The following is a 17207-nucleotide window of genomic DNA, read 5'->3' as shown; positions in this document are numbered from 1 at the left end:
GGATAGACCAAGGGCCCTCATCTGCACCCCATTTCACTCGGTGCCTTGTCTGAAAGCCCTCCTGACCTCCAAACTCAGTTGTTCAACTTGAGCAAGTACTGATGTCTGTCACCGTCGGGGGATCTATATTCTGGAGGAGGAAAGAGATAATCATCAGAAAAGCCAGAATGTCATCTTGTGGGGGCTGGGAGGGCTGGGAGGATTTAGAAACAATGATCAGAAAAGTCCTTTCTGATGAGATGACACGTGAGCAGAGGTCTGAAGAAAATGAGGGGTCCAGACAGAGGGAGCCACCTGTGCAAAGGCCCTGTGGCCATGCCATGCTGAGAGAGCCAATGAAGCTGAATCAAACCCATGTCCACTATTATTACAGATTAATTTTCACGCATGTGGGTTTTCGCTGTGTGCTTCCACTTCTCTCTGGTTTGAATTTCTAAGCATCCCTGGGGTTCCCTGATCATTCCAGATCACTAACAGAGGAGATGGTCTATTTTTAAATGGATTTCAGGAAGACACTTTCCCACCGTTTCCCAGTGGAGTAGTAAAGGTCCAGCCGGCTGGGCCACTGAAAAAGCCGACCCACTTATCACCTACAAAGCCCCCCTGGCCATGCCGAGGGTTCTGTGACCAGCAAAGGACTTCTGGAGACTCTCGAGCAGCACTGCCCACCCGCCCCCGGGTGTGAGCAAGATCAGATTTCCCAGGAGCCCCCCGCCCCTCTCTGCCTTTCCCTCCGCAGCACCATCTCCTGGGGCCGGGCACTGAAGGCACACCTGCGGGCTGCGGAGGTGCAGGTGTGGTGACTTGTGTAAGGCGCCCAGCGCAGGGCCCCGGGCCGCCGTCGAGGCCTGGCCCCCGCCCCACTGCCCCACCGCCCCCAGGTGTGCGGACCGCCGCAAGCGAACGCTTTCTCCCCCAAATGCAGTTTTGGTCCTTTCAGTCGTTTTCATGTAACTAATAGCCCGATGTACAAACAGGGCAAGGAGAGGGAAGAAAGAAGGACTCTGCCCTTTTAAGTAAAAGGCGAAAATGTAGTAAATACGGTAAGTGCCTCCGCCCCCCTGTGGGGCCCGCAGGCCTCCCCTTCGGCTTTCCCAATCAACCTCAAATCTAATTCCAAATTGTATGTGTGTTTTCCAACACCATCAATTTTCCCATCCGTATTTTTCTCGTGATTCAGCTTTTCTAACCACTTAAAATCCACCTTTCTCATCTGTAGGCTTGCCCTCCAGCAGGTGTGGGTAGTTGGTGAATTGCAGGTTCGGGGGTACCTTCTTCCTCCCAGGCGTAACTGTCTCTTGGGGTTTCCTCTGTGTCTTCCTAATTCTGCCGATAGAGCATGTTTTTACCGTCTCCTAGTTGAACCCGGGGAGGAAACACCAGAAAAGTGGCCTGGCTCTGTGCAGCCAGCTGGCTTTGAGAACATTCTGGGCGACTGAGACAGTCCTGGGACTGCTCTGTTTGCAAAGAGAGCGGCGGGAGACGTACCTGGGTCCGTAATCCTCTCTCTGCCTTTATTTTTAAGGTATCACAAGCCTCCTGGCCAACGGCGTTTACTCGGCCGCCTACCCCCTGCACGACGTGAGTAACCTTGACAAAGGGTTTGCGTCTGCGTCATCGGACGCCCCAAATCCCCGCGGGCCACACCCCCAGGGAGCTCTAATTATCCTGCGGTCTGGGCTTCCTGCTTTGGCTCTCCTGTAAATGTCAGCCGCACACAGGCCTTGCCCGCTACGCCGGTGGGGACCGAGCACTTACACCCAGGACATCGTTTCTTGCAGAACGAGCCCACCGAGGCAGGGGCGTTGGTGGCATGAGCCCTGCGGCCAGCTGGTCCAGGAAATGTTTCCCCTGCCCGAGTCTCCCCGGCCGCCCTGCCCCCGCTCTGGCAGAGTGACCGGGGCCCTGTATCTATTTCTGCAGAGCCAGTGGCCCGGCTTCCTGAGCTGGATCCACAAATCCCTCTGGTATCCCCCGACAAATATAGCCTGTGGCCACTGCCGCGCGCTGGCTCGGGGGCTGGGGTGGAGAGGGATGATTCTCCTCTTGTCGTCTCCATGGCAGCAGGGGCTAGGGTTCAGCGGGGCACCGTGAATGCGCTGTGGGGCCCGAGCAGTGTGGGAACCCTGGACAGAGGGCCCTAGAACTTTCCACATGTGTGTTGCCACAAGGACTGGGAGCCACGAAGCAGGAGAGAGCAGTGAAGGGCGGGGCTGGGAGTCAGGGAGCCCAGAGTCTAGTCCTGGCCCCCTTCCTCCAAGGCCCTGGGTGGGGGCAGCCCCTGTCCTCTCTGGGCCTCATGTCCCCATCTGCAAGCGGGGGATCATTCCCAGCGGGCATCAGAGGGAACACGGAAGCGAGAGGGCTTCCCGTAAGAGTCTGGATTGGGCAAACCCAATCGCCAGAAGAGCAAAGGGCCATCCCCCGCCCCGGACCCCTGACTCAGGGTCAGATGCTCAGCTGACCTGCTGCCCCTCATCATTCACGGCAGGAGATGGGGTCGACTGACTGAGCTTCCTGTCTTTGTACCTTCGTGCAAGCTGTTCCTTCTGCCTGCATGCTCTTCCCCACCTCCTCTGCCGGCAGCTCCTCCCCTGCTTCCCAGGGAGGGCAAAGCATCCACACAAAGCTGTCCTTTTCTCCCCCACCCCTGCACCTGCATGGCTGGTCTCTCCCTACCCCCTGGCTTCTGATGCTCCCTGTCCCACAAAAATACCACCGTTTGGCCATCATTCCTTGGGCACATGTCTCATGAAAGCCCTGGCACTGGGCACTTTGTAGGTGCTCACTGAACGCAGCACTGATTTGGGTTGGTGTGGAGGAAGTTGCCTTGGCCGGTGACCTGCTGCATGTTTCAGGGGCAGGGCTCAGACCCCACAGGTCCCGGCCAAAGGGGCCTTGGTCACCACCCATCATGGTCCCAGCAGCAGGTGCTCACCTGCCCCACTGCCTCCAGGAAAACGGTGCCTCCCCATCCCAAACTGGGTCTTTCAGCTGCTAAGCCCTGCTGAGCTATTAGGGCCCTTCTGGCCTCCTGCCTGTTTGGAGTCAGCCCTTTAAGGCTTGAAAGGGAAAAAGGGAGAAATTGACATTTCTGAGCACCTGTTGCAGGCAAAAAGCTATGTTTCCTAGGAGCTATTTCTCATCTGACCTGGTGTAGACGGAGCCGCAGGGAGGTCTAATAACTGGCTCCAGGTCACACGGCCGCTGTAGGGGAGCTGGGGCGAGAGCCGGCCCTGGTGGACACGAGGCTACTCCATCCCCTGGCTGTGCCACTGCCTCTTCCTTCCCTGGGGGCCACATGCACCCTCTTCCTGGTCTCCGCCGCCACATTTGTCTGGGGAATCGATTCTTCCAGGAGCCTGACCCATTGGGCCTGTCTGTGTCCAACAGTTTATCCCAGGAAAAGCAGCTCCGAGATCCACATCCCAGAAACTCCTCCTGTACCATCAGCCTTGAACCTTATACAGCAGTGGAGAGGCCCTCTGTGTGGGGTCTGGTTCCACCCAACCGACAGGGAAACTGAGGCTGCAGTTGCCCCAGAGGCTTGCCCGGGGTGGGGAGCACACGGCCAGCATCACTCCCAGATTCTTTCCAGCCAGAGTCAGGCCTTTGGGCGTCTAGAGAGAATGCAGAATTTTACCCCTCTGCAGCCGAAGGGTACCTGCCCCGTTCAGTACAAAGCTGACGTTCAAACCTTCGGGAAGATAAGTGGCCCCAAAGCGGTCAGAGTGCAGTTGCACAGCCAGGCTCTGGCACCGAGCTCTTCGCTGCCTGCTGTGTGATTCTTGCTTTCAGTCTGTCCTCATCCATCTCATGGCTGAGCTGTCCTACGTTGGGGCTTGCTGCCCTCAGTGTGTGGCCCATGGCATCCCTCCCCCTTCCATGGCCGTGCTTACTGTGTCTAATCGTCCTCCGAGAACATCCGTGAGGCACGGTGCTGGGTGCCGTGTGCGGAGTAGGAGTCTGCCCCTAAGGAGTTTCCTGGAATTAGTGCATCGAGCACAGGGAAAGGACTGACATTTCAGCGGACCGCTTGGCGGCTTGGGAGCCTCCATCCTGGTTGGCGTCTGCCACCCTCGAGGTCCCGGGTAGACCAGGTACTGCAGGAATGGTGTGGCTGCCCCGGCCGGGGGAGGACTCGCCAGGAAGGCCTCAGAGGTTGTGCTGGGGGTGGGGGAATCGTAGTGACCCTGGTCTCAGAGCACCTGTGTTCAGAGAGCACGGGGGGCTGGCCTGGTGGCCAAGTGCTCCTGCCTGGAGAAGGCGGAGGGTCCTAGAAGGAGCCGGGGGCTGGAACATGCCCCTGCTGGACTCCAGGGGCCCCAAGAGCTATCGGTGCCCAGTGATCCTCGAGGCCGTTGGCCAGGCCAGGCCAGCACCCCCGGGGCCACACGGGGCCTCTCTGTGGCTGCTCCCACTGGGCCCTCAGTACCAGCTGTTGGCCGGACTGGGTGGACTTCTGACTTTCAGGCCCTCCTTCTCTTCCACTGGATTCGAAGACTTGGATCCAAGTCCCAGGTCTGACCAGTTTAGCTGTCTGTCCCAGAAAAGCTGCTTTGCTCCTCTGAACCTCAGTGTTGCCCTAAGTGGGGTTCTCTAGGCACAGTGACTGTCAAACTTCCTGCCCTGTTGGAGCCCTTGGGAGTAAAAGGGTGCACTGGCTGGCAGGGAGAGCCTCAAGGACCTCCTGACGGGGGGATGCACATTCACCCTATTGAAACAATCCTAACAGCCCCCTGGGACCCCCGTCTTTCATGCTGCCAGTTTCTGGAAGAGCCAGGGGGGTCCTTTCCCGGACGTGGTGGCTGCCCAGCCATGGGGGTGGTGGTGGGTGGGCGCTGGGCTGGGGCCGTGACACCTGCGGAGCCTCCCCGCCAGCCTTCCCTGCCTGGCCTGCGACCTGCTGCCCAGGGTTCTATGTGCGTGAGTGCAGCTGGTGCTTATGTTTGGAAGCCTTGTAGATTTGAGCTCCTCGCCAGCTCCATCAGGCAGTGACGGTTTTCCTTTTCTCCTTTCTCCTGAACAGGGAGACTACGAAGGTGAAAACGTGGATTTCAACGACAGAAAGGTGAGTGGATGCGGAGCGGAGGGCCGCGGGTGGCACAGGGCTACAAGGTGGCCCGTGGGCAGCAGCACTGCCAGTGCCGTCTGGGGGACCGGGCTGAAGTCCGGCCCACCAGGTTGTGTCCCTCTCTGGGTCTAAGAGGTATGGGGGCAGGTTACGGGGCATGTGTGAGGGAGAGGGTGTGCTCCCCGCCAGCCCCAAAACCTGTGTGTCCCTGGGGTGATCGACCTGCTGCACCCACGCCTGCGGACACCCGGCCTGATCCTGCGTGGCCCCCACAGTGGCCAGCCACATGGAGCCACGGCCCCTCCGCACGCCGGGGAGACCTGTGGACGGGGTTCAACGTGGTGTTTCTCAGCTCATTTGACCTGGAACTTTTTCTAATGACCGTGGTGTTCCTGGGGTTACGCTTTGGAGACACAGAGCGAACTGTTTATTCTTCCGTGTTCTGGCTGTTTCTGCATGCCCGGGCTCCCTGCGTCCCCGCCGCCAGCGCGACCACTTCCCCTCCGTCCTCCACGGTGGGTGGAGATGCTTCCCCGAGGACCTCACAATGGTGGCCTTGTCCCAGGTCTCGGGGTGGGAACCTCTGTGTATGGAATGTTCTCCGTCCCTGCCTCCCTCCAGCCCCCCATACGTGTTTTTAAACCTTTGGTACTGGATGCAACTTGCCCGCCCAGGAATCCAGCTGAAGATACTATCAGATTTAGCTCGAAAATGACATATTTGGTTATTTTTAGTGGAACATCTGGCATTCATCTGAGACCCAGCGACTTGCAGAACCCCCATAGAAAGATCCTGCTGGAGAAGCACCGTCCCCTCCCCAGGCCTGTCTGGGCCAACTCTGGCCTCAGAGTCCATCCTCTTCCATCCCTTTGTGGCCACGTGTCTGGCCTCCTTCACCTACATATGCTTCCTCCTTGGGCACCAGCAACGCCCTTTCAGGCCTAATTCAGTTCTCCTGGTCACAGGCCACTGAGGCCTTCTCCTCACCTGCCTCCCTGGCCACCTGACTAACCTGAGACGACTCAGCCAGTAGTTACCTGCTGCCAAAACTATCTCTGATTCAGTTGCTTATTCAGGAGCTACTTACTGAGCACCACTGGGCTCCAGACCCAGCAAACATGACTCTGGGTTTATCCAGACCCACCTGTTCCCTCTGCCTGGAACGCTGCCCACCCTCTACCACCCCCACCCCCAGCCCCACTGAATTTAATGTCCCAGCTGTGTGTACCAGGCCTGGTCCATGGGGGAAGTCCAGGAATATTGGATGGATGGATGGATGGATGGATGGATGGATGGATGGATGGATAGTTGGATGGGTAGTTGGATGGATAGATGATGAGTGGGAATAGATGGGTGGATGGATGGATGATGGGTGGATGGGTGGATAGATGGATGGATGGATGGTTGGATGATGGATGATAGATGGGTGGTGGACAGATGGACGCATGGATGAGTAGTTGGATAGATGGATGAGTGGGGATGAATAGGTGGATGGTTGGATGATGGGTAGATGATTTGATGATGGGTAGATAATGGGTTGGTGGATAAGATAGAACAGATGGAGAAGGGAGGAAGGAGGAATGTCCCAGATAGGTGTTTGGGTCCTAACTCAGAGCTTTGGAGAACTTCTCATTCTCTCATGTGGCTCCATCTTAAGTGACCTGGTTCTGAGTACTTTGTTTTTCCCAGGGACAAAATCCATGGCTCCCCCATGATTGGTCCCATCAGTGGTGGGGTTCCCTCAAGTGCCTGGTCCTGCATACATCACAGAATGGAAAGAGGGCTGCAGCCGAGCCAACGCCACTTTCCTGTGCTGAGCGGGAGGAACAAGGGCATAAGTGGGAAGGCTTAAGCAAGAGGCAGGCCGAGGCCAAGGCTGAGCCCTGGTCACAATAGTCAGCTTGGTCCTTGGGTCATAGACACTCGGGGCCTTTGGGAGTGAGCATTCCATCGTCCAGGGACGTGGAGCGGGGGAGTTACTCCAGATGTGGATTGTCTCCCTCCCTGTGGGGACCCTGACCTGTCATTACTTCTTCCCTTTCCTCTCTCCCTCCTTCCTCCCATAGTTATGTACTGGGGCCCTGTTTGAGGCTCTGGGGATAACACGGACCAGGTGAACCTGGGCCTCCATTCCAGAGGGAGACGGCAAGGGGCACATACACACATAGTAATTCATGACACCGTCCGTGCCTTAGCGGGCCTGCCCAGCCGTGTGGGCTCAGCTGGGAGGTTTGGGCCAGAGAAACCCCAGTAGACCCCTCTGCGGTCCAGGGTCACTGTGGCTGGAGCCACCAGCCCCCCGTTGGCCACCTCCCACCCTGCTTGCGAGGCTGAGGTGCACCCTCGGAGCTCTGCCAACCGTAACAGGGAAATCTTAAGTTTGATTTCTTTACACTGCCAGCTGCAGGGTGATTGATGTTTCCTTCTTGGCAGGAGGAACCTTCCACGGATGTAAAGCAGTTGTGTAGAAAGCCAGGGTGTACCCCCAGCTGTCACATCTCCCCCGTGAATGGTGGCCGGCCCGCCGCAGGCCTGGGAACACAGGGACCAGTGTGACGTGGCTGTGCCTTTGAGGGGGCCTTCCATCCCCCGGCACTGCCTCTGTCTCCCTCTTTCCCTCCCTCCTCCGCCCCCACCTCTGGTGCGCCTCCCAGCCTGTGTGTGGTCTGCACCAGCAGCTTGATTTCAGCAGCGGGGAGGAAGCTGCCCAGGTCAGCGATGGCCGCTCTGCTTTTCCAGAGGTGCTGTGCATGCTCATCAAAGCTTGCCGCTTACAGAGTGAAACGGGAGGGGGAGGGGGGCTTTTCATTGTCCTCTGCATAACCAGGCCTGACCAGATGTGGCAAGCTCCAGCTCTGTGGCTTTCTCAAGGGCATGAGCCCTGGGGACCCCCCCTTGGACCTGGGAGGAGGGACAGCTTCCACCAGAGTAATGGAAGCCACGGGCTCAGAGGGAAGGGTCTGCCCTGAATGCCCAGCAGGGCTCAGAGGCAGCGGGCCTGACCAGACCCCACCCAGGAACCCCACTAGAGGCCCAGTAGAGCCCACATCCCTGCACAGGAGTGGCACCTTGAACTCCTGTCTGTCTCCTCCAAGACGGGGCGGGGCAGGGGGCATGCTCCCTGCTTCCTCAGGAGGCCGCAGAGGCCACCTACCAGCAGCCAGCCTTGCTGTTCACCCTTCAGAATGTGGGCCTTGCTCAGTAATCCTATCGTAGCACTTGCAGAAAGACCTAAAACCTAGAGAACTCCTCTTACCGCGATCAGAGCAGGGAACACCCAGGCTCCTGATAGCAAGGTACACTTACACTCTCCTAAGGATGTGTCTTGCTTCTCTAACGCTTCCCTCCTTTGCTGAAGACACGTTGTGTGTTGGCTTTTAAGGAAGCACAGCACTTGTGTTTTCCTGCGTGTTATTTCTCAGAGCTGACAGCCTGGTCTGCGAAAGCAGGACCCCTCCCGGTGAGCCTCTTGTTAATTTTCAGAGAATTATGTAAAGATCTCTGTGTGCACATAATGCCACGCCATCGGCTCCGGACCGTGGAGAGATGGGGGGCAGGTGCATCCGTCAGCGCAGGCTGCTACAACAGAAGACGCAGGCCAGGGCTGAAGCCTCAGACGTTCATTGTCTCCCGCTTCTGGAGGTTGGAAATCTATGGGTCAGCAGGGTTGCGTTCAGGGAAGGGCCCTCTCCCTGGCTTGCAGACGGCTGCCTTCTTGCCTTCTTGCTGGGTCCTCCGTGGATATGTGGAAAAGAAGCGCTAGCATCTCTCATTTTATAAGGACCCCTGTCCTGTCAGGTCAAAACCTCACCTATGCATCTTCATTCAGCTGTAATTGTGTCTGCAAAGACCCCGTCTCCAAATACAGTCCCATTAGGATTAGGACTTCATGGTGATGAATTCTGGGGGGATACACACATTCAGTCCAGAGTGTAGATCGTTTGGGGTGATGATATGAAACGGTGTGTTGTCAGGGGGCCAGAGCAGAACATGAGTATAGGAGATGCCCCCTCCCCCCCACCGCCCCAAGTTTTAAGTTTAAGTGTTAAGAGAAAAGAAGAGGATGCAAGGCAGGCTGCAGGACACCTGCAGCCCAGGGAGCCCGTGGGGCCTTCTCTCACCTGCCTCCCACCCATTCCCAGTCTGATGCCAGCAGGGCCGGGTGGCCAGGCACAGGGGGTCCTAGCTGTGTGGCTTAGGCTTTGAGTTAAGGCTGGTAGAGCACCAGCAACCCACACAGGTGGGGTTTCTTTTTTAACACCCCCAATCCCAACGTGCCGTCTTACTTAGGATACTACTCTCTGCGTGTTCATACAAGGCTTTCCATCCATCAGGCTCATTACCATCCCTGCCCAGAGCCTGGGGGGTAATGGGGTGTGTGTCGACTTCATTTATTTCACTAAGCCGTGTTAATCAGACAGCCCATCTCAGGAGAGAAACGTCAAGCTCTCTTTGCACCCCATGAGAGCTTTTAAAATTCTAGCCCCTGGTAATTCTCTGCTGCAGAGCCTGGTGGTCTCTGTCCTTTATAAAGAATGCCATGGCGTCTGACAGGGACAACCGGGATCCCTAAGTGGAAAAGTCTCACAGAGTCAGGCCATTTTAGATCAATTCCAGATCAGATCATGAAGAGTGGGGCTTCCATAATGATTCCAGAAGCTTCTGTCCCATGTAGCCTGTTCTTGCTCAGGGAGCCTCCCGCCGGCCTCCAGCCCCAGCTCAGCTGCCCCGTGGGTGGGTTCTTTGAGACCCTTACTGGAGCTGAAAGTTTCATGTGGGTTTGTCCTGCCAGGCAGGGTGGGAGCCCCGGAGCTCCAGGCCGTGTCACCATGCTCCCCTCTGAAAGCCCAGTGCCCAGCACGGTACCAGGCACACGGCCGGCTCTCAAGAAGTGTTTGTTGACTAAATGGGTGCTGTAGCCGGGAGCTGACCACACCAGCCCTGGGAGGCTCAGCCCCATCTTCACGAGCTCTTACCACTTGCTCTCCCCCAGCTCCTGTACCAAGAGTGGGCGAGCTACGGGGTCTTCTATAAGTACCAGCCCATCGACCTGGTCAGGTAAGAGGGGATGCCAGGTAAGAGGGAGTGGGCCTGGCTGCTCAGAGGCTGTGGGAGGCAAGTCCCTGGTTTGGCGTCTGTTGGTTTTGACCTCACTGAATACTTGGCACCTGGGAACCTGTCTGAGGTTAAGGAGCCCTGGTCACCCATAGATTTGCTGGAGAAAGGGCTCTGGGTGGCCGATGGGGCTTGAGAGGAAGGAGAAAGCTGTCCTCTCTCCAGGGGCAGGAAGAGGAGCAGATGTGTGTCCTGTAGGGACTTGTAAACCCGAGTCCAGCCCATGAAAATTATTAAGCTCCTGAAGGCACCAGAGGCACGTAATGTGAGGAGGGTTGGTTCTCATGGCACCTCCAGGCCAGAGTTCTTTCCCACTCCTACGCTGAGTGGGGTTTGGGACGGAGCCCTCCACGCCCCCAGCCTGCATGTCACACATGGGATGGCCCACCTTCCCAAGGACGCCGAGGACAGGGGCACCCCGCACCTGCCGGCAGGGCCCAGAGCCCCCACCCACACCCTCTGAGCCCTGCTCTGAAGAACCCTGGGCCCTGTTGGAGCTGTTCCTTGCTGGGCAGGGGGGTGCTGTGCTTCCCACACTGGTGTGCAGTGAGCATCAGCTTGTCTCTCTTTGGCTTTGGCCTGTGGTGCAGGAAGTACTTTGGGGAGAAGATTGGTCTATACTTCGCCTGGCTGGGTGTGTACACCCAGATGCTCATCCCTGCGTCTGTTGTCGGCATCATCGTCTTCCTGTACGGATGCGCCACCGTCGATGACAACATCCCCAGGTAGGCACATCCCTCCTGCACACACGTTCTGCTCTCGGAGAAGCTGCATTCCCCTTTGCGGGCCCTGTGTCCCTACACTGGGCCCCCAGCAACCCCCAGACCCCCAGGAGAGTGTGGGGGCCTTTCTGAGCACAGACGCCCCCGGAGACTCTCTCTCGTCTGGGGGAAGATGTAAAATAACCGTCCAACTGCTTTTCCTCCTTGGAAGGTTTTTTTGCCCTCTTTTAAGAGGTTTTAGTTAAGTGACAGGGAAATGTGCTGCTTCCTAGTGAGCCCAGGCGATGAGACAAAGGGCTCTGCCCAGGTCCCTCCGTGGACTCAGCCCCCTGGGTCCCCCATCTCAGCGCTGGCTTCCCTCATCCCTGGGGAAGGGTGGGGGGGCCCGGGAGGTTTTGCAGGGACAGAACTAGAACTGACTCTCCTGCTGCTGCTCACCACAGGTTACGTCAGGCATGGGGAGCTCCTGGAGGAAGGCCGGGGGCCCCCAGACGGCCTGGCCTTGTGCTGGGGTGTGGTTCTCCCAAAGTGGCAGCCAGAACATGAGTCAAGCGGTGGGAGGCCGGGGGCCACGGTCCCCCGTGTGCAGGGGAGTGTCCTGTCTCCCAGCTGTGTGCCCGAGCCCGAGCCCTGAACCAGAGGCGACTGCATGGTGTGTCCAGCACGACAGCCCCCCCACCTCCATCAGGGACCCTGCTGACAGGCCCTGCCTTCCAGGCGCGTGCATCTCTCAGGGACCAAGTCCGAGGACTTCAGTCCCATTGTATTTCTTACAACTCAGCCCAGCGTCTCCAAAGCAGCGCTGTGGCTTGGAAAATTCATCTGTGGTTCCAGTCTGTAAAGATCAAACGGGTCCCTTACCTGGCCAAGAGACTGGCTCATTATGGCTCAGCGGCACAGAAGGGCCATATCCGGCAAATTTTTGTGTAAATGATGCTTTGATGCATGAGTAACACCTAAAATATTCCACCCACCCAGGATCAAAACGTCAAAGGAATCTGGCTTCCGTCCCCTCCAGGGCTATTTTGGGCATAGACAGGCCAGAGGAAGCCTGTCCCTCTGTTGGCTAATGTGACATGAGGCCGCGGCACTTGGGTCGGACAGTGACTATAGGTGTGATGGGTCTTCAGCTCCAAAGCTCCAAGGGACATGGCCCGTAGAAGGGCCCCTGGGGGCTTCACCAGCCCCCCTGCCTCCCTTCCCTGGAGGCTCCACGCAGCCAGCGGGGCCTCGGCCAGGAGGCTCTGCCCGGGCAGGCCTGCCCTCCCCAACCAGGGCTCCGAGGTCCCCTAGGCCAGGCCGTCGCCACCTCCCGACACACGGCCAGGGATGCAGACCACCTTGGCCACTGCCTCGTTGGTGCCTCGGGCGAAGTGGGAGGTGTGCGTCCCCTTTGGAGTCTGATCCACCGGGTCTGCAGGGAAGCCAGCAGCCGGCCACCCCCGCCCTGCCCATCCCCTCCACAGCAGACCTTCCCGTTCCTTGTCTTTATTTTGGCTGTGGGTCGTGAAGGGCGAGGCGGAGGGTGTCAAACCAGCCGAAAAAGGCTTTTTGTCTGGCTAGCCTTGTTTATGCCAACAGGGAGGAGGGCTGGGCGGCGGGCAGTACCCCCCGCAGGCAGAGCTGCAGGGCCTGGCCCCCGCCCCCTCTGGGCTCTGGGCCCTGCACACATACACCCTGGCCAGGTCACCAGGGCCCCAGGAGGCCCAGCGACAGTGGGGGCTTTTGTCAGCACCTCCCCCCGCCCCACAGCAGCTGTGCTCGGTTACCCCCGGGATAGTAACGGTGAGCACCACTGTTCCGGGGGCTTCCTGTGTGTTCCCTGGTTTAATCCTCCCGACAGCATGGATGTTCTTCATTCCCAGCACCCCCATTCTACAGATGAGCAAACCGAGGCCCGAGGAGTCTGTATGACCTGCCCTAAGCCACACAGATCACACAGGGTAGAGCCCAGCACTGAACCCAGAGCTGGCTGGCCCCCCCGCCCGTGTGTGCCGGCCCCTCTTCCACGCATGCACACACTCCCACATGCATGCACATGCACGCTCACTTCCCCAGGCGCTCCGAGGCAGCAGCCTCCTCACCATGATCATCTTTCCATCTCCATGCCTGACACAGTGCCTGGTACACACGCATGTACACAGTGTTTTCACAGCGTAACTGAGAAGTGAGCCCGAATGCCCACCGCGCCGGCATGGGGGTCCCCGAGAGCCTTTCAGCAGGTGTTCCGCTATGGGCCAGGTCTGATCGTGTGTGTAAGTTCACCGTGCATCCAGAAATAAGGAACAAAAACACCCCCTGCTTCAGCCCCCGGGAACGAGCACTCCTGCCTTGTGTCTATTATAGCTCGGTGTCTTATCCAAGTCAGCAGACAGGAGGAAGTTCAGGGCAGGCCAGAGCTGGAAGGGCCTTACTCTGGTCCCTCTCCTCATCTTCCAGAAGGAGAAACTGAGTCTGAGGCTCAGGGGCCTGGCCAGGGGCACAGAGGGCAGGAATAGCCACAGAAGGACCCAGGAGCAGTGTGTGAGAGCCATGCAGGGCTTGGGCTTTACAGATAGAGAACAGGGCCCAGTCCCCACTCTGCTGTATGACCCTAAGCACGTTACTTCCCCTCTCTGGGCTTATTTCTTCATTGATGAATATGGGGTCATAGTAGCCCCCAAAGCTGGTCTGGGCCAGGTGGATGCTCTTGCAGGCTCCTGCTCACACAGCTGATGGCCTTTGAGTGTTGGTATCTTTGAGTATCAACAAGAGAGGGCCTGTGTGCCAGGGTGCTGGTGGAGGAGGGAAGCCACTGGGCATCGTACAGCCCCCCTCTCGTCTCTCTGCAGCAGCTGGGCTCTGGCCCCAGACTTTATGTTTGCCCAGCAGGCTAACAACCTGTGTTGAATGGGACCCACCATCCCAGCCAGGCACCCCTTGGCTCCTGAGCGAGCCCTGCACAGTGGTGTCCCTTGCCTGGACCACCCGTCGGTGCATTCCTTCCAACCCAGCTATCTGTCTCCTCTGTGCATCCCAAGCGTCCCCTGAGGCAGATGCCCGGGCCTCACCCGAGGCCAGCTGCCCCATGGCATCCCTGCCAGGACGACTGAGCCTATATGAACGGCAGTCTGCATAGTGCCTGAGATGTGCAGGGACACGGGAGGGGCACAGCGTGTCTATGGCTTCACCTGTTCCTCTTGCTATCCTCCGGGGCCTTACAGCATGAGCACCCAGACAGCACCCGCTGTTAGCACAAGCCCGGACAGTGCCCAGCTAAGAGAGGATGCTGGCCATGGGCCCCTGGCTTCTCCTAGAGGTGGCTCCCATACAGGCTGTGGGTCCTGCTGCCTCAGGTTCCCCCATGAAGTGAGCACTCAGCAAGTCCGGACAGGCCCACACCCAGAGTCAGCTGCAGAAATTGCAGGCCTCATGCAAAATGAAAATGCAAGAGCCTTGTTCAAAATCATTAAGAATTTTAAGGTGGTAACAGAGACAGGAAGTCAAGCTCAGGCCCTTCTGAGCTCAGGGATCCTTGGGATTGCATGTGTCACCTGTGTCCGAAGCTGGTCCTGGAGAGAGAAGGGACATGGACACCAGCTGCAGCTGGCCGGCGTGCCTTATCGGTGTCACCTCACCAACCCGCTGCTCAGGACCGGCACTCTGTCCCACCCCCGCGTGGCTCCCAGCACAGAGTTCCTACGTGTCCTCACCTGGGGACTTACAGGCTGATCCCTGTCTTGCAGCATGGAGATGTGTGACCAGAGACACAACATCACCATGTGCCCGCTGTGTGACAAGACCTGTAGCTACTGGAAGATGAGCTCAGCGTGCGCCACGGCCCGGGCCAGCCACCTCTTCGACAACCCCGCCACTGTCTTCTTCTCCGTATTCATGGCCCTCTGGGGTAAGCAGAGCACGGCTGCCCCGGGTCTGTGGGCAGAAAGCAACTTCGGATGGGTTCCTACATTCCCTTCCTTCCTCCTTGTTTGCACAGGCAGCAAACATTCACCAGGAACGAACGCGGGAGGGAGGGTCGGGGGAAAGGACACCCTGTTGTATCTGCAGGTGAGCAGGTCTGTGCTGTGTTCCAGATGCAGACTGGTCCTTCTGACCCACGTCTTATGAACAGCAGAGAAGGGTGCTTTGCTCTGAGAAATGGGCCCTCTTTCCTGGGACAAGGATCATTGCCCAGGAAGGCAGCTGCTTGAGCGCCGAGAGGGCCTGGTGGTGCTGGGAAGGCCCTGGGGCACATCTCTCATTGGGTCTGCGCAGCCCCCCTGCAGGCTCCACATGCCCACTTTACGGGGAAGGACGTGGAGGCACAGAGATAGTTGATGTGAGTTTCCCAGGGTCACTCGGCTCCTGGGTGTCCAAGACCAGGATCAAACGTGCGGTTTCCAGAGCCCATAGCCTTAAACCCTAGACTCCACTGCCGCCCCAAGTCCAAGGCACCCAGCTCCTCCTCTGGGGACGCTTCCCTACTTCCGTACCTGACTCAGACTCTGGGGGCCTGGGAGGCTGGTGATGGAGGTGGCTAGATGCATTTCTGCAGGTGTTTTTTGATCAGGAGACTGGTCCGTTCCCTCCTCTGTAGCCCTGTTAGAGCTTTGCCAAGGGGGCATTCAGGGTTCGGCCCCCCAGCAGCAGCGTGCTGAGCTGTCCCCTGGATGCCAGAGTCTGATCCTTGCCTCCAGAGACTCCCATCTAGAGGAGATGGAGCTGGACACAGAGAGGCCAAGATGCCTGCAGGAGTAAGTCAGGACAGCCTTCCTGGAAGAGGTGTGAGCCCCTCCAGCATGTTCTGAAGATGTCGAGGGCAGAGGTGCTGGGCATGTGAGGTGCGGGGACTCAGTGTAGAAACAGAGGGGCCTGGCAGCAGCCGGGCTGGCACCTCATGGAGCCTCACTTCGCTGCCGAGGGGCCTGTGCCTGGCTCTGCACACTCAGCATCGTCCCCGTGCACGGTGGGTGTGCCAGGGGCGGCGGCGGCGGGCTCAGGAGCCAGTCACAGAGGCTTTGGTTCAGGTACTCCATTGCTGAGTGCAGTGGGTCGTCAGTGACATGCCAAAGCCCTGGACTGGGGAGAATTTTTCAGAATCTCGGAATCCTCGAGGTTAGGACATGAGCTTCTCACCTCGGCAGCCACCCCAGGGAGGCTGGCAGCTCGGGGAGTCTCACTGCAGGAAAGGAGGGACCGTGGAGGCAGAACCAGCTTCCCTGCGCCGCTGGCAGCCTCCCTCCCCGCCCAAGAGGGTCTGTTCAGCCCGAGGTATCAGCAGGGGACATGTCAGCGAGGAAGGGAGCTGCAGGCGTCCCAGGGCCCGAGGGTGCCGCCTGGCCCCGTCTCCCTGGAGCGGGGAGGCTCAGGGTTGGCTGAGCCTGAGGTCTGGAGGTAGAGAGTGCAGGCAGAGGAGGGGAGGGCTGAGCAGCCAGGCTGGCTCCTCGGTCACATGTCCACACTCACTGGAAGCTGAGTGGGGGGTGACTGGCAGTGGCCGCCAGCTCTGGGACGGGTCCTGGCGAAACTGTGAGCTGGAGCATCTCGCCTCGCATGCTGGGCACCCACCTCCCCACCTGGGATCTAGAGCACAGCCTGGTGTCCTTAGCAGGAGCGCCCACCCAGGAGTCTCCCTCCCCGAAGCCTCGGCTGCGACCCCATCCTTGCTGCTTGGGTGGGGGTGGTTCCCCACAAGCACCCTCCGGTGGGCCCCTGAGCCCATGTGGCTGCCAAGCCAACATCCACCAGTGGTCCATGGGGTGACCGTGACCTGACCTGCTAAATGGTTCGGTGCCCCTCTGACTGTCCAGGCCACCCAGTGGGCATTTATACCCTTGGGACTCAGGCTTCAACTATGCCCCCTCCCTGCCTCATCCCTGGAAATGTCAGCCTCCTCGTCTGTGAAGCAGCATGGCAGGGATCAGAGGTCCTGGCCGCAGAGCATCCACCAAGCTGAGCACGTGGCTGACTCACTAGGGGTCCTGTGCCATCATCACACCCACGGTGGCACTGCCTACACGTGGGGCGATGTGAGAAGTAAAGATGTTCGTGACAGTGCCTGGCTGGAAGAGGGTTGATCAGTTTTATGAGGTGCCTGTGTTTGGGGAAGCCAGGAGGCAAAACTGATGTGTCTGCTGTCCTTGGAAGATGACAATCCAGGATTCAAGCAGGAGCAGCATGTGCAAAGGCCTGGTGGTAGGGGTGCAGGGCCTGGTGAGGCAGCCTCTGGGGGCAGAGAGCAAGGGGAAGGGTGCAGGGGGAATCCCAGAGTCCCAGCAAGGGCCTACCGTAAAGAGCTCAGTGTTCTCACTGAGGAA

The 17207-nt window shown here is 58.6% G+C and overlaps 1 protein-coding gene across 8 annotated transcripts in view; it reads left to right on the top strand.

Annotated features, from left to right (window-relative positions):
* The window catches only part of ANO1 (anoctamin 1), an 81436-nt gene that overhangs the window by 25788 nt on the left and 38441 nt on the right, over positions 1-17207 (top strand). For 4 of the 8 annotated variants that reach the window (XM_025451770.3, XM_025451767.3, XM_025451769.3 and 1 more), the window contains exons 7-12: positions 978-1043; positions 1526-1581; positions 5030-5071; positions 10068-10132; positions 10780-10914; positions 14637-14797. In XM_025451770.3, coding sequence (XP_025307555.1) covers positions 978-1043; positions 1526-1581; positions 5030-5071; positions 10068-10132; positions 10780-10914; positions 14637-14797 — 525 coding nt within the window. The remainder of the gene's footprint in view (positions 1-977; positions 1044-1525; positions 1582-5029; positions 5072-10067; positions 10133-10779; positions 10915-14636; positions 14798-17207) is intronic. The other 4 variants (XM_025451772.3, XM_035701958.2, XM_025451771.3 and 1 more) reach the window with 1 other exon arrangement.

This window comes from Canis lupus, chromosome 18 (genome assembly GCF_003254725.2).
Source record: "Canis lupus dingo isolate Sandy chromosome 18, ASM325472v2, whole genome shotgun sequence".
In the NCBI taxonomy this organism is placed as follows: Eukaryota; Metazoa; Chordata; class Mammalia; order Carnivora; family Canidae; genus Canis; species Canis lupus.
This window is presented reverse-complemented; position numbering and strand designations above follow the sequence as displayed.